At 47.4% G+C, this 26,993-nt stretch overlaps 1 protein-coding gene across 2 annotated transcripts; it reads left to right on the top strand.

Moving 5' to 3' along the window:
- The first annotated feature begins 1,381 nt into the window (after positions 1 to 1,381).
- On the top strand, positions 1,382 to 14,366 carry ATOX1 (antioxidant 1 copper chaperone). 2 transcript variants are annotated; one of them, XM_032628841.1, is made up of 4 exons: positions 1,382 to 1,509; positions 7,683 to 7,758; positions 10,924 to 11,093; positions 14,226 to 14,366. In XM_032628841.1, the coding sequence occupies exons 1-3, from the start codon at positions 1,504 to 1,506 to the stop codon at positions 11,046 to 11,048; spliced, it is 207 nt and encodes a 68-aa protein (XP_032484732.1). In that variant the 5' UTR covers positions 1,382 to 1,503; the 3' UTR covers positions 11,049 to 11,093; positions 14,226 to 14,366. The 2 variants fall into 2 exon arrangements, with proteins under 2 accessions (XP_032484732.1, XP_032484733.1); XM_032628842.1 differs by having other exon boundaries at positions 1,418 to 1,509; positions 7,686 to 7,758.
- The last annotated feature ends 12,627 nt before the right edge of the window (positions 14,367 to 26,993 follow it).

Below are 26,993 nucleotides of genomic sequence, written 5' to 3' on the forward strand. Positions count from 1 at the left end.
TGCAGGGCAGAAATAGAGACACAGATGTAGAGAACAAACGTATGGACATCAAGGCGGGAAAGTGGCTGGGGGCGGCGGTGGTGGTGGTGGGATGAATTGGGAGATTTTGATTGACGTATACACACTAATATGTATAAAATAGATAACTAATAAGAACCTGCTATATAAAAATAAAAATTAAAAAAAATAAAATTACATGAATGAGCTCTTTAAAAAAAAAAAGAATGAATTGAAGCTAAGAGACAATAAATCAACAACCAGCACACTTTCTCAAAAAGGTTTCAGGTATGTGTTAAGACTATAATTTGGGACTTCCCTGGCCGTCCAGTGGTTAAGAATCTGCGCTTCCACTGCAGGGGGCACGGGTTTGATCCCTGGAACTAATATCCTGCACGCCTCGCTGCTTGGCCAAAAAAAAAAAAAAAGACTATAGTTTTCCTCAACGTGGTTCCCCAAACCAGAAGGAGGACGCAGACTAAAAATACACCTGGAAATTAAGGGACAGTGTATCTAATGAAAGGACTAGAAATCTGAGTTTTTAATAAGCTCTCCAAGCAGTTCTAGTGATGAGAGATCTTTGAAGCTATTAACTTGGAGGGAGCCCCTTGGATATTACAAGGACAGAACCAGCCTGGTACTCTGTGTGCGTGTGTGTGTGTGTGTATGTGTGTGTGTGTGTCTGATGTTCTGGGTCTTGGTACACCTCTTTGTAAGTGTCCTAGAGCATCTGTGGGTCTCCTGTCTTTGCAGCTTCGTTTCTCCATCTCTCTCCGTGCCTGCCCCTCAATCTGAATATCTCTGCCTCCCAAGGCATGCCCTCTAATGTCTTTCAACTTTTACATGCTGTTCTGTCTCCTTCCTTCCCAATTGGCCCATCGTCCATCTTCAGATGAACGAAGACTTCCTCCTCTGGAAGCCTCCTCTCTTCACGAACCGCCCCTGAGTTAGAGATCCTTTCTTCGCTCCAAATACACAGCTCCTTTAACACTTGCATTATCTTGCATTATCATCGCCTGCTTCCCTGGCTCCCTACTAGGCTGTCTTTTCCACTACTGCATCTTGGATGCCTAGCACAGTGCCGGCCCATGGCTGGCAATCAACAAACGCTGACTAACTGAGATTGTCCCTCTAGGGAGAGAGGGATGGGGGGGGTGGGGGGTGGAGTTTGTCCTGTTCACAGCGCGGGGGCCCCAGCCCCCTAATACAAGCCTGACGCGGAGCAGGAGTTCTAAAAATGGCTAACAAGCAAGGCAGGCTCACCTAACATCCCGCCCACCGCCTAGCGTAGCGGTGGCGGGGCTCCAGTGGCCCCGTCCCGGCCGGAAGGAGGCGGGGAGGCCTACGGTCTTCAGGCAGCTGCCAGCCCGCGGGACCGGAGTGGGCGGGGCCTGGGCCAGAGGGCGGCTCTCGCCCTCGTGCACACCCGGAAGCGCACTGGCGTTTGCTCTCAGAGCCGGGGGAAGCGGCGCTGCCGACCCAGTTCCTGCAGCCAGCTCCTCAGTCATGCCGGTAAGTTGTCGCGCCGTCCCCGCCCCGCGCAGAGACCCGCGGCCTCCGGCTTGTGCTTCGGCTGCACCGCCTTTTGGCCAGAGGTCCCTCTTGAAGGGCTCAGGCCGCGCCCGGAGCTGTCGGCCCTCTTCTCACCCCTCCCCACCCAGCCCCCAGCTTCTTCGACCCTCCCGAAAATCGGATCCCAAGGGAGTTTTAGCTGGCAGTCAGGCTTCAGAACATCGAAGCTGCAAGGCCTTCAAGCGATTACAAGCCTAAAGCTTCCCTGCAAAGACGGGGAAACAGACCCAGCGAGGGGCAGAGAGTCGCTGGAGGTCACACAGGGAGTCGGTGGCGATCCGGAACTGGGATGGCTAGTCCCTGCGTCTCCCACGTGGATGCCCCTTCCCGCGGAGCTGGCCTGAAAGAGGGGCTTGGGGTGACTTACCTCCCGGACAGGGCAGGAGTTCGGAGATCCGTGTTTGTCTTCCCTTCCTCTGCCCACTGTGTCTGAGTTTCAGGTCAGCGCTGGGCCACACTGAATGGAGACAGTGCTTTTAACCTTTTCTACAGGTCACTTTATGAACCTGAACCCGTGAGCTACAGAGAGGTTCAGGGACCTGCCCAAACTCGCCAGTTGCTCAGTGGCAGAGTCTGGGGAGGGATGACCTGCTCACTCAGTCTTATCATCCAATACATATGATAAGACTCTTGGTCTCATTTTGTTGCTCATGGCCTCATTTTGTAGGTAAAAGATTAAGGCCTTTTGCAGATAAAAACAAACAAACAAACATTAAAATCCCGGTAATTCCAGCACCTTATTCAAGGTGGTGTTGGGAGATGGGTGCAGCCAGGATTAAGCCCCTTATCTTCAGGGGCCCAGTCTCTCCTGACCTCACCACATGATACATGTCCAACAAAAGTAGTCATACCGGCTTGGGAGGAAGCTCTGATCCCAGTTGCATCCCAGGGCTACTGGCTGGAGTGGTGGTGTTTAGCACTTTCCCCCAGGGTGCCTGGTTTTCTGGCCTTGCTCCAAGTGGGTACCCAGAGGTGTCCCACAGATGCCCTGTGTCCTAGCGGCCTAGCTTTGAGGAGCTGACAGGTGAACCAGAGGCCTCCTGGGCCAGGTCTCAAACATCTCAGGTGTCATTTCCCTTGGGTCTTGCCAGGTACCATGAGACAAATCCTCAGACAACACAAAGTATGGACAAAGAACCTGACAGAATCAGCCCTCCCAGTTGAGCAAATCTGCCTGTGGCAATGTCAGAGGACGGCATTAATCACTCTGGGACTGGGATGGCGGAGGCTACCGGCCTTTTGTGGGGGATGTCAGTGAGGGAAAGGCCAGCTTGAGGATGGCTGTATTCTATGTTCACTCCTGGGAATTTTGACGAACAAAAGACCCACCAGAGTGGATGATCCAAATGAAGAGGGCACTTGGCCGTATATCACGAGATGAACAGCTGAAGGAGACTCACACCAAAACTGGAAAGGGATTAATGTGTCACCTGAGAGGTTTCTCGTGCAAAACACTTGGAATCTCAGAAACCTCTGAAAAATCTGTGCCCTACCCCACCCCCCTTGCCAGCTGCGCGACCTCAGGCAAGCTGTTTTACCTCTTTGTGCCTTGATTTCTGTGTAAAATGGGGGTAAAAACTGACCTCACAGGGCTGTCGTTAGTAGTAACTGGAAAAATGGCAGTAAAATATGTAGCTCAGCCACTGACATAGTTAGTCCCGAAGAAATGGTAGGTCTTGTGTAGACCTAGGACAAATTGGTAGAAGTATAGGCAGGCAGGTTTCAACCCTATGTGTTTTTTGTTTTTTTTTTATTTTTATTTTTATTTATTTATTTATTTTTTCAACCCTATGTTAACAAGGACCACAGTGGCTAAAAGTTTAGGCTTGGGTAGGTCTAGGCCCTGTTATTCACTAGCTGTGTCGCTCTTAGTGAGTGACCTAACCTTATCTGTCAAGAAGGGATAATAGGGGCTTCCCTGGTGGCACAGTGGTTGGGAGTCCACCTGCCGATGCGGGGGACGCGGGTTCCTGTCCCGGTCTGGGAGGATCCCACATGCCACGGAGCAGCTGGGCCCGTGAGCCATGGCCGCTGGGCCTCTGCGTCCGGAGCCTGTGCCCCGCAACGGGAGAGGCCACAACAGTGAGAGGCCCGTGTACCACAAAAAAAAAAAAAAAAAAGATAATAATAATGCCTACCTCATGGTGTTGTTGTGACAATTAAACGAGGACATGCATGCACAGTGCCTGGCACATAGTAGGCACTCTAATAATAGTAAATTGCCAATCATCAGGGTGTTCAAAAACTGAACGCCCCGGATATTTGAGAAAGCATTTCGTCTCTGGGAGGGGTCTGGATAGTATGACCCCGTTCCATTCCCACCCTTCCAGTTCTGAGATTCTGTTAAAGCATTGCACAGATGACTGGGCTTTTTCCTCTACGTTACAGGACCCGTTTTGTAGGTGACAGAGCAGAGGCTCTGAGGGGCTGGGACTGTGCAAAGTCGAGCATTCGCTGGTGGGGCCGGCCTTGGGATTCTCTGTAAAGACAGGATTACTCTGTGCAGGAAGGAGACTTTCCACAACCCCATATTTACTTTTGCAACTCAGAGGTGGAGGAGGAGAGGACTGAATTGTAATGATTGTGCAACGGAAGCCGTCTGCTGGCTTCTGACCTCTGTACGGTGCAGGAGGGAAGGAGACCCGCTCTCTGTAGCCAACAACAGAAAGCTTTAGAGATCTGTTGACGTCAAGTCCTCGGGCAGCAAAAACTTGGGTTCCTTCACAAGTTGTCCCCATCTCAGGTCTCCTGCTAAGAGTCATCATTGTGGGGGGTGGCAGCCCCATTTGCTGGTCCAGAGCCAGCAAGGTGTCCCTGGAGCCAGAAAAGCCTGGGTTCACATCCCATCCTCAACGCATGCCCACCACAGGACTGTGGGTGGCTTAGTTAACCCCTGGAACCTCAAGTTTTCTCCTACATGTAGTATGGTGACTAGCTCCCTTTCCAGGCTGGGTAAGGACTGAGATACTATATAAAGAGCATTTCACATAGTGGGCACTCATTAGATTTGGGTTTTATATTGGTCTTACAAACCCATTAAAGCTTTGGATGGGTGTACAGGTACCAACCACTGATGAATCTTGATTACCAGTTATTCTAGAGCAGGAGTCAGCAAACTTTTTTCTTAAAGGGCGAGATAGTGAATACCTAAGGCTCCATGAACCATGTGGTCTGTTACAACTCCTCAACTCTGCCATTCTAGTGTGAAAGTAAATGAATGAGCTTAGCTGTGTTCCAATAAAACTTTATAAAACCAGGTGGCAGGCAAGCTGTAGTTTGCCAGGTTGTGTGCTAGAGCAGCATCTCAAACTATAATGTGGGCAGGAATGTGCTGGGTGTCTTGTTAAAAATGAAGATTCTGGAAAAAGAAAAAAAAAAAAGGATTCTGATTCAGGAGGCCTGGGGTGGGACCTGAGAGTCTGCAGTCTGGCAAGCTCCTGGGTGATGCTGATACCATTGTTCTGAGAACCACCCGTTAAAGACAAGATTATGGAATCCTCGCTAGAAATCCTTATTTCCAGAATTTGCTGTGGTGGTTGCTGAATAGTCACAAAATGAGCTGAAGGGATCAGAGGTGTTTAGAAAAAACGGAAGACTAACCATTTTCTTTAAGGCAGGTTTTGCAGATTTGGCCTCGATAAAATAGTGGTCTCCTGGTTGTGTCATGATGTTTGTAATGATGGTTATGTAATTCAGCACCGAGAAACCAAACTGCTTCACTCTTGGCCTCAGTTTCCCCTGTACAGCATGATGATAACCCAGACCCAAAGGTGCTTTGAGACTTGGAAAGAGCCTGAGAAGCCATTTAGACCAATGTTTCTCAAGTGTGTGGTCTTACCCCTCTGTTTCTCCTCAGTGGGTTAAAAATGGAGAGTCACAGAGCCCACCCAGAGCTACAGAGCTCACTGAGGCAGCTGCCTGCAGAGCTGCCCAGTCACCAAGTACCCCTGTGATTCTTCTGTGCACTGAGGCTGAGGAAACTGAATTGGCTAATGCCCTTTTGGTATAGATAAGGGGACTGGGGCCCCTAAGGACAGGGATTTTGCCTGAGGTCTTCCAGCAAGACACAGTGCTGTGCCCAGAATTCCAGTTGAGGTAGGAGATTTGAAAAGCTCCATGGAAAACGTAGCCATAGTTTTTTAAAGGGACAGAAAAAACGGAAGTGGAACGAAGTAATACTAATAATCTGATAGCTAACTTTTTCAAGAATTTTTTTTGCCGCGCCGAGTGGTTTGTGGCATTTTAGTTCCGCGGCCAGAGATTGAGCCTGGGCTCTCAGCAGTGACAGCACAGAGTCCTAACCACTGGACCGCCAGGGAATTCCCCCGATAGCCAACTTTTTACCCCAGTGGAACCTACTACTAGGCTCCAGTCTCTTTACCTAACATATGAATTAACTATTACTTCTGAGTAATTACCCCCAAAACTTAGTGGTTTGAGACAACAAATATTTATTAACTTATAGTTTCTGAGAGTCAGGAATCTGGAAGCAGATTAGCTGGTATTTCTGGCTCAGGGTCTCTCATGGAAGCTGCAGGGAAGATGTTGTCCAGGGCTGTGGTCCTCTGAAGGAGGATCTGCTTCCAAGTTGGCTCCCTCACACGGCTGTTGGCTGGAGGGCTCAGCTCTTCACCATGTGCACCTCTCCATAGGGCTGCCAGAGGGTCCTTAGGACATGGCAGCCAGCTTCCTCCAGAGTGAAGGATCCCAGAGAGAGTAAGGCAGAAACCACAATGTCTTTTATGCGTTAGCCTCCAAGGTCACCTAACGTCACTTCAGCCATATTCTACTGGACACACAGGCCAACCCTGAGACACTGTGGAATAGGACTACTCAAGGGCCTAAATACCAGGAAGCAGAGATTACTGGGCCATTTTGCATGCTGGCTACCACACTTAAAACGTTGTGTTCATCCCATTCACCAGCCTGGAGAGGGACTTTCATCCCCATTTTGCAGATATAGAAACCAAGGCACAAAGGACTTAAGTCACTTACTCATGGCCACACAGCTACTAAGTGCCAGAGCTGGGATCTGAAGCCAGGTCTCATTTCCAGAGATTTAAAATAAGGGAAGTATTGGTATAAGTAACCTTTGTTTGAAAGCAGAGGAAGGACCCAGGGTTGTTCAACCAGCTGTGTCAAACATCCATTCACCCAACAAAATGTGTTGAGCCCCTGCTCTGTGCCAGGCACTCACTGTTCCAAGTATTGGGGATGCAGCAGTGAACGGAGGAAAGCCTCATCTTCTGGGAGCTTGCCTTCAGGCCCTTGGTTTGTTAGATATCCTGGAGACTGTAGGATGCTGAGCCCTCATGCAGAGTCCAGGAGCCTGGGTTCCCTTACTGGCCCAGATTCAGCTCACTGGGAGCCCAGGCAAATCCTCTCCCTTCCCAGGATTCAGGTGCTGCCTCTGAAGCACTTGGATGGCAGCAGTGGTCTCCATATTTCAGAGTCGCCAGGGAAGCTTATTGACCATAATAGATGCCTCAGCCCTCTGGCTTGCTGACCAGAACCTATAGTTTTTGTTTGTTTGTTTGTTTTTATACAGCAGGTTCTTATTGGTTATCCATTTTATACATATTAGTGTACATACGTCAATCCCGATCTCCCAATTCATCCCACGCTCGCCACCTCCCGCTTTCTCCCCTTGGAACCTATAGTTTTTGTAAGCTCCCAGGTGAGTCTAATGTGGAGAGTGATCTTTTAATGCATAATTAAGACCACCAGATCAGCCCTGCTCAGAGCATGGGGCCCACCCACATTAGAATTATTAGTGATCCTGAGACAACCCCATAGCTGAAGAATCAGGGCTTTGAAGATGAGACTAGAAACCAACATCTTAAACTACCTTCCCAGGTGATTCTTCTCGCACGTCCCAGACGCCGCTAAAGGGTTTCGAGGGATTCTGTCCTTTAACACAACCACCTGTGAGATATAGAAACCCTTGGTTACTGTACAGTTTAAGAGAGTGGGGCTCAGAAACAGGCTACTGGGGAGTCTGATGAAAGCCAGATCTTGCCTTTCTCTCTGCCCTGTGTCTTGGCTCCTGAGTGGGCCTGCATGCTAGTGGGGACTTGGCTTATGGACTTGGCTTATGGTCTCCTTTGTTTCAGAAGCACGAGTTCTCCGTGGACATGACCTGTGAAGGCTGCTCTAATGCAGTCACTCGGGTCCTCAACAAGCTGGGAGGTGAGTGTGTGGCCCTCGGATGGGGGTGGGGAGACAGATACACTTATATTAAATGCATGTAGGCATGGAACAGGAGAAGCTTGAGTTGAAGCTGATAACAGTAACACCAAAACATATTGAGTACTTAGCATATGCCAAGTACTCTGCTTCGTGGCTTCCGTGGATCACATCATTTAATCCTCACCCTGACCATTTCAGGTAGCTGCTTTGACCATCTCCATTTCAAGCAGGAGGGAACTGAAGTTCAGAGAGGTTAAGTAACCTGTTAGGATCACACAGCCAGTAGTGGCAGAGCTGGGATTTGGCCACGTGGAGCCCTGGCAGTACTACTTAGTATGTTGGTAATCACATTCATCTCCAGTGTGATAACTTTTGTTATGTGACACATTTGAGTGTTATTTTCTATTAAGATTTTTAGAAGCTATAACATTTTAAGAAATAAACTTTGGATCAGTCCTGTGCAGAACTCCTAAAGCACCTCTTTTGGGTGTATTTAGAAAACCATTAATCTCCTCCAGTCCCCTCAGTTCTCATCTGGGGAAACTGAGGTCCAGAGAGGGCTGGGGTCTGGTCCTGGGGCTCCATGAAGTCGTGACAGAGCTGTGGTCAGAGTTCTGGTAGTGCTGGGGCAGTCAGCCTTTTCACCCTGGATAATAGTAACACCCAGTTTTCAAAGGGCTTTCATGTGGATGTCATCTCGTTAGCACTTAACACCGTCCTCTGAGCTGTACTTTCCGTCTGTGGAATGGGGATGTTGACACCAGGCCCCAGGAGGGGAAGTGACTTGCCCAGTGTCCCACAGTGAGTCCATGGCTGGTTTCTAGACTGTAAACTGGAATCTGAACTGTAGCAGAATCTGAAACAGTGAAAAGAACCTGGCTGCTGACTTGCCATGTGACCTTGGCCTCCTCTCCCTGGGCCTGGCTTTCCCCAGCTACAGTATGGGAAAGTCAGCCTCTCAGCTTTGCCGTGGATGCTTTAACAGTATAACCCTGCTCACAAGCCCTTCTATACAAGCACCAGCTCTGCATGAAGTGAGGGAGGGGTGCTTTCACTCTTGCTGGCTCCAGGACACCTGTCCAGGGACCTGGGCTACCAGAAACACAGCTTGAAATCCACTGGGTCAGATGATGCCAGAGTGTCTTCCAGCTCTGTGATGCCACCAGAATATTTGCTCCAAAGAGGAGGGAGACACTTCTGAACCAAAAGACAAAACCCAGAGTGCAGCCAGGATACATTGCCCTCTCCCTGGTATCCATTAGGTACAGAGTCAGAGGTTAGGACTAAATCCCGTGCCGTGTGCTTTTTCAGACCCCTTCACTGGTGCCTGAGGATCTGCCTTTGAGCTTGGGCAGGTATCTCTCCCTCTTTCACTACTATCCCCACTTGGGGTGGCCTCTTAAGAAGGGTCAGAAGGGTTTTCTGAGCTAGTAGGGGCCACAGATGAGCAGTGCTGGGCCTGAGGAATCACAGACCAGTGGCATACTTGAACTGGAGAGCCCACAGGGGCTGGCTGACCCCAACTCCTTCATGTACCGATGGGGAACCTGAGGCCTGTGATAGGCAGTACCCAGCCAGTCAGTGGTGAAGCCAGGCCTGGGATTCTCCCTCTGTTGTTTCAAGAAGACCCATTTGTACCTATTCCCCTATGCCACCGAGGGGCTTCAAATGGGCACAGCCCTTTAGGAGGGCAGTTTTGCAAAACCTATGAATATTTAAAGTGTGCTAGGCCCCTGTTTTCAATAGCCGGCGAGACTATGCAGAGGCCTTCCTCTTTTATCTCGGTCGCCAACATGCCATCTGGACTAAGGAAGACCCGGAAACTTAGGGGCCACCTGAGCCATGGCCATGGCTGCATCATCAAACACTGGAAGCACCCGGGAGGCCACGGTAATGCTGGTGGCATGCATCACCACAGGATCAGCTTTGACAAATACCACGCAGGATACTCTGGGAAAGCTGGTATTAGGCGTTACCCCTTAACGAGGAGCTAGAGCTTCTGCCCAACCGTCAGATGGGTCAGTGGTAGGATAGAAGTGGTTCTTTGGAACTTACTTCCTCAGTCTAAGGTTCTTCCACCTGGCTTCCTCATCTCAGACCAAACCATTCTGGTCGTAATCAGAATGTTGGAATGGGGCCCAACAATCTGAATTTTAAACACACCAGGGCTTTTTTTATCAGAGTGGTTCGGATTCTAGAAAGTAGTTGCCAGGACTTATGGGTCCCTGTGCATAGGAGTCTTAATGTTCAACGAAATACATCACGAAATGCTAATGAAAAAAAAAAAAAGTGTGCCAGTCTGTTGCCCCACAATTTCCATTCTATGAATTCACGGTATAGAAATATTTCCACAAGTTTTATAAGATACATTCAAGTATGTTTACATTGTTGTGATCATAGTGAGAGATTGGAGGCAACCTCAGTGTCCTTCAGAGGGGGACTGAGTAGATGGATGGTACATCCACACTATGGGATATGGTGTAGCTGTTAAAAAGAATGAAGTAAGTCTGTATGCACTGAGATGGCAAGATATCCTGGACATTGGAAAGTGACATATAGCAAGACCTGTTTACTTTTCATTTGTCCATCAGGGAGAAACACTGGATAGGGGCCCTATTGTTCAGTGATCCTTAGAGGTAGGAAATAGTAGGGGCCTTAAAGTTTCAAATTTTATTCAGAAATGCTTGCCTTTTTTCTTTTTAAATGGTGTGTCTGGGGACTTCCCTGGCAGTCCAGTGGTTAAGACTCCGCACTTCCACTGCAGGGGGGCACGGGTTCAATCCCTGGTAGGGAAATTAAGATCCCACGTGCCGCGTGGCACGGCCAAAAAAAAAAAAAAAGTGTGTCTGTATTACTTTTGCAATTAAGAAAAAAAATTTTTAAAGCCCCCATCTAGAGCAGGGATGGGCAAACTACAGCCCCTGGGCCCAATCCAGCCCACAGCCTGTTTTTGCACAGCTGACAATGGTTTTTACATTTTTACAGGGTTGTAAAAACAATATACAGAAGACTGTGCAGCCCACAGTTCCTAAAACATGTGCTCTGTGGCCCTTTTCAGGAGAAGTGTGCCGATCCTTGGTCTAGAAGAGAGGGGAAGGGTGGTGGTCAATAATTCAGGAGCCTGACTGGGAACGTCTCTGTCCCCCCTCACCCCCCTTCCTGCAGGAGTTCAATTTGACATTGACCTGCCCAACAAGAAGGTCTGCGTCGACTCTGAGCACAGTGTGGACACTCTGCTGGAGACCCTGGGGAAAACAGGAAAGGCTGTTTCCTACCTCGGCCCCAAGTAGCGAGGGCCTGGGCCCCCAGCTTGCAGGATGGACCAAAGTGGGCAGGTGGGTGAGGCCCCAACACTGCAACAAAATATATCTCTACCGGATGCAAATCACAAGCTCAGGGACTCCTTCCAGCCCCCTGTGAGTAGACAGAGCACTGCGTGATGTCGCCCAGGGTCCCCTCTATGACTTCAGGGTACATTTCATGATCAGCAGGGTTTAAGTTTAAGCATATGGCCCCAAGCAGTGTGTCTTTTGCTTTGATAACTTAACGGTCCCATCAGAGGTGACACCTACGCCCTGAGCCTTGTGGTCCGGTGCACTGACCAGGTGAGTTAGTTCACCTTGGCCTCTGTCCCCACTTGGAACTGTTCTCAGCTTCCTGAGCATGCCCTCTGCCCAGACTGGTGCACAGACAATACTGTGGTCAATCTGGTAGTTTCTTAAAACCTACCATATGACCCAGCCATTCCTTTGCCAGGTATTTACCCTAGAGAAATGGAAAGCACTGTCCATATGAAGACTTGTAAATACTGAGAGCAGCTTTACTTGTAATAGCCAAAAGCTGGAAACAACCCAATGTCCATCACTAGGTGAATAGATAAACAAATTGTGGTATAGCCATAGAATTGAATACTATTGTCCATGCAACAACTGCAATGAATCTCACATACTGTATGATATCATTTATATAAAGTTCTAAAAGATGCAAACGAACCTATAGCGACCAAAGCAGATCCGTGATTGCTTGATGATGTGGGGTGGCAAGGGGAGGCAGGAGGAGACTTTGGGGTTGGAAATGTTCATTATCTTGAGTGTGGTGAGGGTATGTGGGTGTATTCAATTGATAAGTCACAGATCATCACGTTGTGCACTTAAAATATGTCTACGTATAGCATGTCAGTTACACCCCCAATAAAGCTGTTAAAGGTGAAATACAACACAAAAAACAGCAGCGTGTTTAAGCTGGATGTTCCATTTGATTTTACATAGTCCAGAAAGGAGGCTAGTGACACTGTGCCAGCACCCTTCACTGCGGAACCAGGGCAGACTTTAGTCATCCATCCAGCATTCCTTCCCTCCGTGCCTAGCCACAGTCTCAGAATCCTTCACAGCACAGCCCTCCTAGCAGTCACTGGCCCCGTAGTGCCTTTCATGCCCTTCATGCGTGTATTACAACAATCGCTACATCCCTGATGTCGCTCAGTGCTCTCACTGTAATTAAGGAAAATGAGGCCTGGAGAGGGGAAGTGACTTGGCCAAAGCCCCACACAGGTGAGTGCCAGGGGCAGGCTGAGAATCAGGCATCCAACTACAACTGACTGCTGGGCCATGGCAGTGAACTTCAGCTGCAGCCTCCTTCCTAAAGGTGTGCGTTGGAATCTGAGCCGTGGCAGTGTCCTGTGTATCTGGTGACATCCCGTGCAAATCATGAGATGTCAGATGTGTCTGTCTTCGTCATCCCCTTCCTGCCCACGGATGAACCATGTTCAGGAATGAGCCCAGGATGAATAATCAGTATTCTAGGAGCCTAGTTTTTAGCTCTGCCCTCATTTCACACTCTGACTGTGGACACTTCTCTTTCATTCCTGAGACTTAGTCCTCCCTCCTGTAAAATGGGGCTATAACCTCTGCCCTGCTTTCCTGCCTTGTGGAGGTTACTGTGAAATCCCTCTGAATATGAAGGATGATCCTTAAAGGGAGGGTAACGTTTCTACCATACCAGTGTTCATCACATGGTTCCTGCATCCCTAGGGTTTTGCGGGGAGGGTGGGTGGGTGGGACCCTAGGCCCCTCCATGTATCCCAAGTAGCCCCGTTTTATATTGGGCCTCCGTGTAAGACTGTGTTTATAAGTCTCTGTGACAAGGAGGGATGGAGGGAGGGAAGAGAAAAAAACTTCTTCAGCTGGCTACACACGTGGGGGAACCCCAGTGTAGACACTTGGAATTGGAAACTCCCGACCTGAGCATGTGAATTTTGTTTGACTGAAAAAGCAACACCTGCCTGTTGTAAACCATGTGTAGCTTAATGTGTATTTTTCTCATAGTAGGCTCTTTTTTTTTAATTGAGATGAAATTCACATGACATGCAATTAACCATTTTAAAGTGTACCATTCATTGGCCTTTAGTGTATTCACAATGTTATACATCCACCACTTCTCTCTAGTTTCAAAACTTTTCATCACCCTAGAAAAACTCCCTGTACCCATTTAGGCTGTCCCCACTGCCTCCTCTCTCCATCCCCTGGCAACCACCAATCCGCTTTCTGCCCCCTGGACTCACCTGCCCTGGATATTTCATATAAAAGGAATCATATGTTATGTGACCTTTTGTGTCTGGCTTCTTTCACTTAGCATAATGTTTTCAGGATTCACCCAAGCGTAGCATGTATCAGTACTTCATTCCTTTCTATGGCTGGATAGTTCTTATAGTAGTTTTAATTAATTAATTTTAGCTTTTTTATTATAGGAAGTGTCAAACCTATGCAAGTAGGGTAGTAAAATGAATCTCCATGTACCCATCACCCAGATCCAACGGTCATCAAGTCATTGCCATCATTTCATCCATGGCCCGCTCTCTCCACCCCCATATTCACAGCAAATTCAGGCATTATATAGTTTCATCTGCACATCTCTCAGTAACCATGTGGAGTATGAAAAGGCTCCTGGAGATTCATATGCACGGCACTGGGTGAGAATCACTGATCTGGTAAGCTTTTACCCCACACACTAGGCAGCATCTGTCTCTGAGTCTGTTTTAAGAGGCTGCCCAGTGACTGATTTGAAGCCAGGTTCAGGAACCAGAGATAGAATGTTTATTGGTTCTGAAGTTTCCTTGATCGTCTGGCTCTCGGCAGATTTGTTTGATCGTGATTTTTTTTGTTGCCCTCCTGGTATAAGTTGAAACAGGACACGGAAGGTGCCCCAGCAGCCCTGGGAGTTCCCCAGAAGAGGGCCTCGGCGGTGACCGGCTTAGCAAGATCAATGGGTTCTGGTCAAGACTGCCAAGAGGCAGTCTTGGTAGAAGCAGCGTTTAGGGCTGGACATGGGGTTCTAGTCCTGCTCCAGCACCTGGGTTTCTCACCTCAGCCGGTACAACTGCCTCTTAGTGAACCTTTACTGCTTTTGTAATGTCTCCATGTGTCCAGCAGATGGCGCCTGTGTTCCACCTCACGTCTCATCTCTTCCAGGATGCTGAGCCAGCTCCTGCCTTCCAGACAGATCTAGGACCTGACAATCCTGCTCAGCGATGGCAGTTCCTGCGGAGACCCTCACTTGCCCTGCTCTTCTGTAGCTTCCTTGCAATAAAGTCAAGTCGATTTTGCTGGAGATATTGTCTCTTGCCTGGCCTTGATGTCACTTGCTTACGTGCTGTGCTGTGCTGCTCACATGTTGCTCTGAAGGAGGTAACTGCAGTGCTTGCTCGGGTTGGAGTTCTAAGAGCTCCCAACTGGGTGGAAGAGGTACGATGGATTCCGAGTCTTTGCTGTGTGAGCTTTTACAAGTCACTTCCCCTCTCTGGGCCTCACTTTTCCTCATCTATAAGTGAAGGTGGGTGATCCTCTTTCTTTTCACTACTTTCTTAGACTCCGTATTGTGAAAAACTTTTGTCTGTCAAGCGAATCACATTTAAAGGAGGTAAAATTGTATGGCAGTTAGAATAACGGGAAGAGGCAGCGAAGTCAGACTGCCTGGGATAGAGTCCAAGCTCCATACCTCCCAGCTGGGCCACGTAACCTCTTGGTGTCCGCAAGCATAAAATGTGGTAACAGCATCTCCTGCAAATGGTGGTTGTAGGGATTAAATGAGGCGACTCATGTAAGTCGCCTAGATAGTGCTTGTCAGTTAGTAATCACTCAGTGAACATTCTCTATTCACGTACATTTTTTGTGTGTATCTAATTATCAAAGATCTGTAGAAATGGCAATTAGAATTCCAGTCAGCCTAAAAGTTAGTGCCTTACAGAGTTGATGCAATTATATCAAAACAAAGGGAAATGTTTTAGTTTGTACAGCTTTACTTATTTTTAAAAAATATTTCTTTAAGCCAGCAGCTCTCAAACTGTTTCATCCCAGGACCCTTTTACACTCTTAAAAGTTACTGAGTATCTTAAAGAGCTTATGGTTGTGTGGGTTATGCCATAACAGAAATTAAAACAGGAATTTTTGGAACACAAGAATACGCAAGCATATTTCCCATTAGCCATCAGGGTGAGATGGGGTCATTGCACAGCACTTAGATTCTGGAAACTTCACTGCATGATTGTAAGAAAAAGAGAAAAAGGCATCTTGTGTGAATAGTTTTGACCTTGTGTTCTTTCTGAAAGGTCTTAGGGACCACACACTGAGAATCACTGCTTTGACCATCTACTGGGCAGTGACTGGGGACCAGCGCTGCTGGACCTGGGATGAGACCCAGCTCTGCCTTTGGCGACCTGTGACCTTGGACCAGTCACCTCATCTCTCCCAGAGGCAGTTTTCTCACCTGCACAACGTACCATATCTGTACCTCAGGGGCCTTACGTAAGAGTTGGCAAACTTTGCCAACTCTGAACTGTATGCTAGCATAATTTGGGTCCCATTTTGAGAGTATTAAAACAAGTCTCAGCCATTTCTGCCTTTGTGGTCCCTTGGGGGCACAGGGACTCTCCCTGCCCTCATGGTATCTAGGGTCCTTGGCCACAAGATGGCAGTGTTCTTTGGCTCTGACCATCCATGGAGACACTGAAGACAGTTTCTGGGGGCGCTGGGAGTACAAACTTAAGTTTTTCCATTTTCACAGCTTCCCAGGAGACCTGGTTCAGGCTGTCTGGCCCACTGGAAATGCCCAAGGGTAAAGACACTGGTGTCTTGGGCCGAGTGGTCATTGGAGGAGTTCCTTTCCTTTGGCTCTTCTCTTACCCCCCACCCGCCGCTGGAATCCAGGTTTCCAGCTGAGGCCAAGGCCCCAAGCAGCTGGAGCAAATGAGCTCACACAGCGGGGTGTGGCAGGGGGGAGCAGATGTGTCCACCTGTCACCCAGGTGCTCTCCCCAGCACCTGAGCCCAGCCCACCTGCCCAGCGTTTCCAGCGCCCCCTGCAGCCAGCCGCACCTCCTGTGTCTCCCAGGTGCCTTGCGTTTGTTTATGCTGCCCCGAAATGGCATGATCTCTGCCTGCTTCCCCAGCCCCGCCTGTCTCCATGTACAAATTCCTTTTCTTCCCTTGCATACCACAGCCTGCATGAAACCTCTCCACAACTGGAAGTAATTTATTTCTCCTCTTGGCCCTCACAGCATTTATCCCACTAGCTTCGGGGCTGAGGCAAAGCTTTTCGTCCACGTGTCTTTCCTGTCCTCAAGGATCAGGCCACGTATCTATTCCCTCAGCTCACAGAACAGGCACTGAGGGGGTATTTGATGGATGTGTAATGGCTGCCATCTGGGGGGCATTTATTGTGTGTCCTGCCCTTGCGTTCATGCCATTCATCTTCATCTGGTCCCTGTAAGCCAGCGGACCAGGACAGACCTAGAAACGTGGTAGGTGTGCCGGAGGCGTTTGTTGAGTTAATCTCACAGAGGTGGAGATCACCTGGTCTGATCCTTTCAGCAGGGTTATGTTTTTGTCAAAGGTCCCTGGTGTGAGTACAGCAGCCTGGAGCCACCTCTGGGGCTCACTGTTCCCGGCTCCTTGGCCTCTGTCGACCACCCCACCCAGTGGCCAAAGCCTTACCGTGTCCAGTGCTGACATTCCCAGGGCTGGAGAGAAGCCTCACAGCCCCCATGAACTCGGGAGAGGGTCCATCGCCCATGACCGGGTGAGCTGCAGAGGGATCCCGTCTGCTCTGAGTGAGCTTGAGCAAGTCATCTCCTGTCCCTGCCTCCTGTTAAGGACAAGTTTTTGACTTTTAAGTGTTTTTGTTTTTAACAGCTTTAATGAGGTATCATTTCATTCAATAAACTGTACACAATTTAAGCCTATATGTAATTTTTAAAGATACACATACACACTCATGTAAACCATAACCACAATCAAGAGAGTGATGACATTTATCACCCGGGAAGGTCCCCTCAGGCCCCTTGGAAATCCTTCCACCCCTCCCTCCCCCTTCAAGCAACAACCATCTGCTTTCCGCTACTATCAATTAGTTTGCAGTTCCTAGACTTTTATTTAAATAACAATCATACAGAATGTACGCATTTTTGTCTGGCTTTTTCCACTCAGCACAGTGACTTTGAAATTCACCCATGTTACTGAGGTATCAGTGATTAGACACTCACTTCCTATCACTGAGTAGTATTCCATTGCATGGCCATACCACAAAGTGTCCTTCATTCAACTGTTGATGGACACTGGACTTGTTTCCAGTTTTTCAAACTGCCGTCTGGGGCTGGCCAGGTTCCCCAAGGGCTCCACAGGGCACAGGGGGACAGTCTCAGATGCCAAACCAAAGCAGCTCAACATATGGTTTTACCTACCGAGCCTCCACCTACCGGGCCCAGAGGTATTCAGCCACGATCTGGACTTGAGCAGATCTGGATTCAAATTCCGTCTCCACCACTTAATAATTGCATGACCTTGGGCAAGCAACTGATTCTTTTGTGCAACTCAGTTTCCGCATATGTAAAATGGGGACCATAATATACCTACCTCAGATGGCTACGGTGGGACTTAAGATCATCACATGCCAAATGCTTGATGGTGGCATTCCACAAATCAAGCTTTTTGAACAATTTCACAATTATACAATTTGAAGTTTGAAAACTGGAATTTGGAAGTCATAGGATCTAGGTCCTTTCAACCCTGCAGACTCAGAAGGAAAAATGGACCCTCAAGCGCTGTGCTGCGTGGAGGAGAGCAGTGGTTGTTCAGGTCACAGCCCTCTTTGTGGCACCCTCCTTTAATTAGGGACAGTCTCTTCAAAGCACGAGTCTGTAATTTCTGGGGAGTGCCCGGCAGAGCTGCTTTTAGATTTCCATGTCTTTAGGGGCTGTGGCCACTTAGTTTAAGTGGATGAGGCGAGTCTCCTAATCTGCCTCCCAAGAAGGGAACGGTCTGCAAATCTCATGACTGCCAGTTGGAGCCTTGAAAGAAAATATCAAAGCCTCTGGAAATAAGGATGCTGTCTATCCCCCACCGGTCTGCTCGTCAGGGGCTCCTAGTATCCTAATCCTTTTAGGACCACAAATCCCCAGGCAGCTAGAAGCCAGCTGGATCTCAGATAAGAATGCAGGCTCTGCAGACAAACGGATGGGTTCAGTGCCAGCCTGGCTGTTTCCCAGCTGTGTGAATTTGGGCAAGTCGCTTAACTGTCCAGGATCTCAGTTTTCTCATCTGTAAAATAAGAATAATAACTACGCCTTCTTCTCAGAGTGATATACGCACACGGCGAGTGCTCAGCTTGGCTGCTGCTATCACTGCAGGATCTTTGAAAAGAAGGCCTGGCTGGTCATCCAGCCCAATGTCCACATCCATGCCCCCCTACACCCTACAGTGGGGCCCCAAGCCTTGGCCTGCACACTACCCCTGCGAGGGAATGCCACAAGCAGCTGGCTCCGCTCTGGACAGCAATCTGGGGGAAAGTTCTGGCGTTGAGCCCACCCTCACCTCGCTGGCACGTCTCTCACAACTGGGGCTGGGTTCATCCTGACACCCGGGGCATCAGTCCAGCCCCTCCCCATGGTGGCTTCTCAGAGGCAGAACTCGCTCTCCCCTTCCCATCCCTACCCCACTCCCTGGCCCACCACTTCCTCAGGGACGGAGCTGGAGCTATCAGACCACCTGGTCACTAGCCTCTTCGTTGATGCCCCTCCTCCCATTTTTTTTTTGGCCGTACCTCACGGCATGCAGGATCTTAGTTCCCCAACCAGGGATGGAACTAGTTCCCCCTGCAGTGGAAGCATGGAGTCTTAACCACGGGACCACCAGGGAAGTCCTCGTTGATGCCCTTTTGATAGCGGAAGGCGAGAAAACATGAAAAGGCCAGGCAGCCCTGGACTCCCACCACTCCTAGGCCCGTTCACACGGTTCCCGGCGCAGCACGGAAGGAGCTGGGCTGAGTCCAGAGAGCACGAAGTCCTCACACAGGGGAACCTGGGCAGGTTACGCAATCTCTCCTCATCGGGGAACTGTGGCTCCGCCCTGGATAGCACCTTCTTCACAGGTAAGGCCCATAAAGCACCTAGCATGCGCGTGTGCATGTGGCACGTGCCTGGTCAGTGCTGGCACTCACTTTTACGTTTTGGGGAGTGGGTCCCTGAATCTGATGGCTCCATAAAAGGAGACTGAGGCTGCCTGGTCAGGGCACACCCCCAAATCAGACCTGGCCTCTATCCTGCTCAGTCACTGCCCCTCCCAGGGTCCAATTTGGAAACCATGCTCTCTGAGGCAGCCATTTGTGAGTATCTAACTCCTTTTTTTTTTTGTTTTTTTTTGCGGTACGCGGGCCTCTCACTGTTGTGGCCTCTCCCGTTGCGGAGCACAGGCTCGAGACGCGCAGGCTCAGTGGCCGTGGCTCACAGGCCCAGCCGCTCCGCGGCATGTGGGATCCTCCCGGACAGGGGCACGAAACCGTGTCCCCTGCATCGGCAGGCGGACTCTCAACCACTGCACCACCAGGGAAGCCCCCTAACTCCTTTTTTTTTGGTATAAACAGAAACTGTGGTTCCCTCCGTGTTCCTGGTAATTAGAGAGACCAGAAAAGCCATTGAGATGGTAGGAAGGGCTAGAGGGAGAGGTGGAAGGCTAGAGGCTGGCACAGAGCAGCCTGGAATCTCTAAGAGCTTCAAGTGCCCTCCAGGGCAGAGAGACAAGCTCCCCAGACCTTCCCACCATCGCCCCAGGCCTGTGCCTCTTCCTCCGACCAAACCCTGGACATGGCAGGGGCCTCGAGGAATTCCAGAATGTTAGAACTGGACGGGTCTTTAGAAAGAAAAAGTCCTTCTGCCTCATTTGGTGGTGTTGTTATATTACTAGTGGAAATATCTAACTTTCGATGATGATACAGAATAATTAGAAAAAAGTGAAACAATCTTATTTATAAATCACTCCCCCCATTATAATCTCTACATGACAAAGAGAGTCCACTTAACTTTCTGGTGTATTTCCTTCCGGATCCTTTTTAGGCTTATGTAAATATACGTTAAGTAAACATAAAAGGCAATATACTGTAGCATTTCAAAGCTCAGGCTCTGGAGTTAGACTGCATGGGTTTAAATCCCCACTCCATATGTTACTGGCAAGTTATTTAACCCACCTAGATCTCTGTTTCCCCGTCAGTGAATTGGAGATCATTGCCTTTATATTGTAGGGTAGTTCTGAAAATTAAACAAGGTAATCCACGTAAATCATTTAGCACAGTGGCTGATGTGTAGTAAGCACCCAGTAAGCGGTTTGACCATTATTAGTATTGATGTTTTGTAAGCTGCTTCTTTCACTAAATAGTTCATAGACACATTTTCATCTCAGATGTATGTGTTATCTGTGGCTGCTTCTGCACTACAATGGCTGAGTTGAATAGTTGCAGCAGGGACCATATGGCCCGTGAAGCCTGAAATGTTTACTATCTTGCCCTTTACAGAGAAATTTTATCAATCCATGGTCTAGATCAGTGATTTCAAACTGTATTCTATGGAAACCTAAGGTTCCTACAGGTATGTCAGGGGAAAAAGGAGTAGATGGTAGGGCTCCAGGCCCCTAGCACCTTTCTAGCAAGACTGATCCTCTTATTTGTTAAGATTAACTATGTGTTCTACCAAACGTAAGGAAGAAAATATACCAATTCTCTACAATCTCGCTCAGGGGATAGAAACAGAAGAAATATTTCCTAACTCACACTATGAGGCCAGCATTACCCTAATACCAAAACCAGACAAAGACTCTGCAGGAAAACAAAACCATAGACCTTATGAACATAGACATAAAATCCTCAACAAAATATTAGGAGATCGAATCCAACAATGTGTAAAAAGCATTTTATACCGTTATAGGTAGGCAAGGCTGGTTCAACATTCGAAAATCAATGAGTGTAATCTTTCACATCAATAGGCTAAAAAAGAAAAATCACTTGATCATAGCAATAGATGCGCAAAAAACATTTGACAAAATCCAACAGTCATTCATGATTCAAAACTCTCAGTATCCTCACTTGATAAAGAATATCTACAAAACAACGTAGAGCTAACATCATACTTAATAGTGAGAAACTCAGTGCTGTCTCACTAAGATCGGGCACAAGGGAAGGATGTCCCCTCTCACCACTGCTTTTCAACATTTTACTGGAAGTTCTTGTAATACCATAAGGCAAGAAAAGGAAATAAAAGGTATACAGATTGTGAAGGAAGAAATAAAACTGTCTTTGTTTTAAAAGAAAAACAACTCTCTTTGTTTGCAGATGACATGATTGTCTATGTAGAAAATCCAAACGAATTAGGGTTCAAAGAGCTTTCAGGTTGGTGAACGCATCCATGTACCAGGAGGGTGGTACACCCCAATTCCATGGGGACAGAACCTTGCTCTTGCACCCGGAACCCTCCCAGACCTCACCCCTATGTATCTCTTCATCTGGCTGTTCAAGTGTATCTTTTACCATGTCCTTGAGTAAACTGGTAAACGTAAGTAAGGGTTCCCTTGAGTTCTGTGAGCTGTTCTAGCAAATAATCAAATCCAAATGGGAGGAGGTCATGGGAACCTCCTATTTGTAGCCAAGTCAGAAGTTGGGTGTGACCTGGGGACCTACTATTTGCAAGTGACATCTGAGTAGGGGGAGTGTCTTGGGACTGAGTCCTTAACCTGTGGGATCTGATGCTATCTCCATGTAGGGAGTGTCGGAATTGAGTTAAATTGTAGGACACCCAGAATTGCTTGCTGTGGGGAAAACACATACACATGTGGTGACCAGAAGTGTCAGAGTGTTCTGTGTGGCAGTAAAGGAGAAAGACATAGGACGAGAACTGTAGGTTTCTCAATACAACCATATATGGCAAAACATCAAGATTCGTCAAAGACAGCAGTTGCATACAAAGATACTAACTTTAAGATCCTCTATACCTTCTTTGTATGCTTGAAGTATCTCATAAATTAAAAGAAAAAAGATTTGATATACAAACATGGAAAATACTGCCAACAGTTCAAAAGGATACACAATGAAAAATAAACATCCAGTTTATCTTAGATGTGTGGTTCTCCTCAGGGACACTGATTATTATCAATTTCATAATCATCTTTCAGAAATAGTCTGCAAATGTAAGCTTTAAGATCCAAAAGAGCGGCTCCACTCAGAAGAATCGTTAACCATCCTTACACACATGGACATCTGATTCCATCCCCCACGTGGGAAGCAGCTTGTACACCGAGGCCTTCCATTTGAAGAGTCTACCTTGTGACCCTTTATTCTGGATATTCACTGGAAACCACTCTTTGCTTTCTCTGTCAGTGGGCCCGAACCCATCTGGTGCATCTTTTCCAGTTGGTGACTATGTGGGCCTCTCTTATTTAACTAGAGTCAGTTTCTCTGGAGAATGACTGCTTATCTCCCCAGGACCCCTAGAATAAAATTTCCATATGCCAAACAAACTATATTTTAAGTCAGACCATCCCAAATATATTCTCAAAATTTGGTATGAATCAGTCCAGCCATTTTCTTGCAATGGGGTACACAAATAGACAAGAAGTCACAAACTTCATTTTTATCTTATACGGACACACCCCTTACTGCTCTCCTCCCCTGACCTTTAGGGAAAACAAAAGAGAGAACACATAGAACATGGGAACATAGTTAGCACGGTGTGTTTTGTACTTTGGCTTTTTTTTTTCATACATTTCACAACATCTTGAAATGATTGCATGTTTCATATCAATCCACATAGTTTTGTCCTCCTATTTATAGTGCAAATACTGGTTCGCTTTCATTTGTGAATATACTGGGGGCTAAAATTTGTAATCATCTTATTCTTTCTAAAATAGTCTTAATTTGTGCTAAGTATAGGGTGAACAACTCATCTCCTTGCCTGAGATTTTTTCAGTTTTACTACTTAAAGTCCGGTATGCTGGGAAACCCCTCAGTTCTGGGTGAAGTGGGATGTTTGGTCATCATATTTAAGTACCATAAAAATATCAGACAAGTTTGAATAGGAGTTGGTGCCTTATAACAATGTGAGTAGCAATCTTCATTTTTGCCCTAAAATTAAGTTATTAACCAAATAGTTTCCATATAAAGTAAGGATTTTCCTAGGACTTTTGTGATTATTGTTGGGAATTGCCTCATGCTGTTAGGTGGCTGCAGAATATTCCATTGTATGACTTCACCATAATCTTATTAAACCCATTCCCTACGAATGGTCATTTCATTTCTTTCCCATGTTTTGCCGGAATAAACAAGTCTGCCATAAATGTCCTTATTTATCTGTTCTATAAACTGGTAAATTCTTAACAAAAATTTGTTTTAAAAATAATTCCCGCTAAAAACAAAACTCAAAAAGCCACAGTATTAAACACTCTTTCATCTTGGGTCTCCTGTGAGCCTCTTTTTCTCCAGGTGACTGGGCTGAGGATGAGTTTAAAATGGGTTGGCAGCCAAGGCCCCTGGAAGGAAGCCCAGGCAAAGGGGAGGCTTCCTGGGGTGCAGGAGGGAGAAAAACAGCCCAGTGCTGTGGTTCCCAGCTTGGAGGGGGTGTTTATCAAGGCGGTGGGAGAGGAGCTGGCCAGACTTGGAGGGGTCCAGTGTTGGCTGGGAGAAGGGCCGAGAGACTGGAGCCATTCAGCCGTGTTCTAAGAAGAGCAGGGAGAGGAAGGAAAAACAAGCCCAGACACACACTGGGTGGCTGCCGGCTGGCCAGGGATCTTGGTACAACAAGCCAGGTGCCAGGCTGTGCGGCCAAGGCAGCTTTCCCCCGGGAACCCACCCCAGACTGGGCAGGTTTAGGTCAGTTCCACAACTGCTTCTTGGGTCTATTAGGAATGGGTTTTTACAGAGTATGGGATAATTCAGTACTTTTCCAGAAAGATGGGCTACCTGGGCCAGAAAGGTGGTTTTCCAGCCCTGCTGTATACGTGATACATGTGTATTAGTGCATACTTTACCCATCAAAGGGTCTGAGCATCACTTGCCAAACTGTTCTAGGCAGAACGGTGTTAGTGAAACACGAGATCCAAAAGTTGAAAAAGTTTGGGAAATGCTAGGTCAGTCAAAATCAAGCAAAATTCTCTACTGTGGGAATTCACAGAGACTTCAATACGCTAATGCCATACTTCATGAATTTTCCAGAAGTGGAGAAAGTGTGCATTGTTTCCCAAACTTTGAGTCCTCAGAACACAACCCTACCCCCAATCACGGGATATATAATAACAACTTTGCTAAATGTTGATTGCTAATTTTAATCCATAGGATAAGACAGAAGCCAACAGACCTACCCTTAAATGTCCAAGAATCTAGGAGAGAGAGGGCTGTGGAATCTGGCCAATGTGATATCTTGGACGCTGCCAGGTCCTCCATGAAAGCACAATGGGCACCTTTCACAAAATAACATAATTGACCTTCATGAGCAGGAGGGATTCTCCTGGAATTCTGACTTGGGGGTAGCCCCATGCAGGTCATAACAGTTGAGTGAATATGGCAGAAGAGCTCAGGTTTGCTCCAGCCTGCCTCTCTGCATCTCACTTCTCTTGGTCTCAGAGACTCAGCATCATACTTAACCACAGTGCTGTCTGAGGGCCTCTGTGTATCAGGGTGGGTGCACACGGCACCACAGGAGAGATGCCCCACACTGGGTTCTGAGAAATGCTGAGAAGATCACTTCATCCAATTAGCACACCCATTGTGTGGCTCTGTGTCTATGACTCCATCTTTGCTGATGCATCCTTTTAGGTTACAATGCATAGCCATCTGGGAAGAAACACTGGCAGCCTCTCTACCCTGCGATCTCTGTGGAAAGACCCAAGTTTGGTGCTGGTGGATGATGAAATGCCCTGTACTAGACATGCCGTATTTGCAAATCTTTTCCATCCTTGAGTAATTAGGTAAGGCTGGTACCTTGTATTGAGGGTCCCTTCCCCTCGAAAGAACTGGAAAAATGAAATGGTAAGGCTTCGGCGAAACCCGGGTCTTAGTTCACCCTGCCACTAACTTGCTGATTGATACTAGAAAGTCCTTTCCCAAGAAGCCTCACATTCTCCCTCTGGAAAATAAGGTGGTCAAACTATTTCAGTTATTTTCTAACTTTTGGCCAGAGGAAAACTTTGGTCAAAGTCTTAAACTTTATCCCATATACTACAGATAAAAGTGGTTTTTAACCAAAATGTTTTTAAGGTAATATTACAACATGGAAGTGTTTACTATAAAAGTCAGGATAGAGGCGCTTTTACAAGCAAAGAGGTAGTTGTAATTGAGTCAGGGCACACGGAGGTCTTCTGTGTGGCTGCAAAATTCTGTTTCTTGACATGAGTGATAGTTACAACTGGTGTTTTCCTTAGAATCATTAAGTAAACTATACAAATATTGTATTACTAATGCATTGTAAAGTCAATCGCTGAGAACATAAATGTGTGAATTAGGTTTAGCTGCAAAAGGCAGAAACTCCAACATAAGAGTGACTTAAATATGACAGAGGTTTATGTCTCTTTCATGTAAATGAAGTATGGGAGTAAACAGCCCAGGCACTTAATGTAAGTAAGAACACAGTGATCGTCAAAGACGCAAGATTCCTTCTCTATTTTTGCCCACCATCTTCAACATGAGCCTTCCAATTCAAAGTCCAAGGTGGCTGACTGAGTTCCACCATCATGTCCAAATCAGAGCCAGTGAGAAGAGGGAAGAAGAAAAGCATACCTCTTCACTCTAAAAAAACACCCAGAAGTAGCACGCACAACCGTTATTTACATCCCACTGACCAAAACTTCATTGCATGGCCTTACCTAGCTGCAAGGGAGGCTGGGAAATGTAGTCTTTAATCTGGGTGGCCATGGACCCACCCAACTGTAGTTTCCACCACAAAGAGAAAATGGAAGGGTAGATTTAGGGGACAATCAGCAGAATCTGACACAACATTCTAATGGATTTTCATTTCTGATGTGTTGAAATCTAATGGGTGACTGATACGACTGATAATGGTGTCTTTGCTGTTTTTTGGTCACAGTTTTAAATGCAGCTTGAGGTATACAAAAGGAGATGAATATTAATAGTTTGTGGAACTGCAGAAGCGCTCACAGAATGCGGCTTGAAAACCCCTGAACTAGAAACTCCCTAAGAGATTTTCCAGTATTGACATTCTAGAAATCTATGAAAGCCCTGCCCTGTTTCGTGAGCTTACAGCGGGCTTTCTCTCTGGGGACTGGCAGGGGACTTCTTGTTACCTTCAGGACTGAGAATTGTACTGTTTGTTTCTTCTGAGTCAGCACAGTCCCAGCCAAATATCTTGAAAAGCTCTCTGTCGTTTAGCAGCCTTCCCTCTTGGGCTGGGAGTTCCCTAGAGGAAGTATAGTTTACTGAGGCATTGATAACTCAGTGTTTCAAAGCCGTGGCAGCTTCCTAGCAGGGAGTGGCTTAGACTTTCCCTCAAGGGTTTCAGAGATCTTTAGAGAAGAGGGCGCTACCTTTGGTTCAACTCTTTCATTTTTTCAGAGGAGGAAGAACTGATCCAGAGAGGCGGAGAGATTTATTGGAAGTCACCAGCAACTTACAGCAGGGCTGGGCCATGTACTGACTTGTCCTGATGCTTTCCATTAACTATAATAGCTTGAGTTTAACGTACACTTTCTATGTGCCAGGCTTTGAGCTAAGCACATTACATGCTAATGTAATGTCCTCCAGCACCAGAGGCTATTAATCTATTCCAGGGACGGAGGAGAGGTGGGATGAGGTCATGAGCCTGAGAGACTTGGTATCTTAGAGAAGGTTCTAGACAGACTCAGGGGCCAAGGTATTGTTTTTGTCCTGATTCTGACCACATTTCTGAGAGGAATGCTGTGAGGGGTGGGACCGCTGGGC

The sequence above is a fragment of the Phocoena sinus genome, chromosome 3 (genome assembly GCF_008692025.1).
Source record: "Phocoena sinus isolate mPhoSin1 chromosome 3, mPhoSin1.pri, whole genome shotgun sequence".
NCBI lineage: Eukaryota > Metazoa > Chordata > Mammalia > Artiodactyla > Phocoenidae > Phocoena > Phocoena sinus.

What these genes read in the sequence shown, in the direction of transcription:
- ATOX1 (XM_032628841.1), top strand. An exon ending in GGTCCTCAACAAGCTGGGAG is followed by an intron (nt 7,759 to 10,923) that starts GTGAGTGTGTGG and finishes CCCTTCCTGCAG; the next exon opens with GAGTTCAATTTGACATTGAC.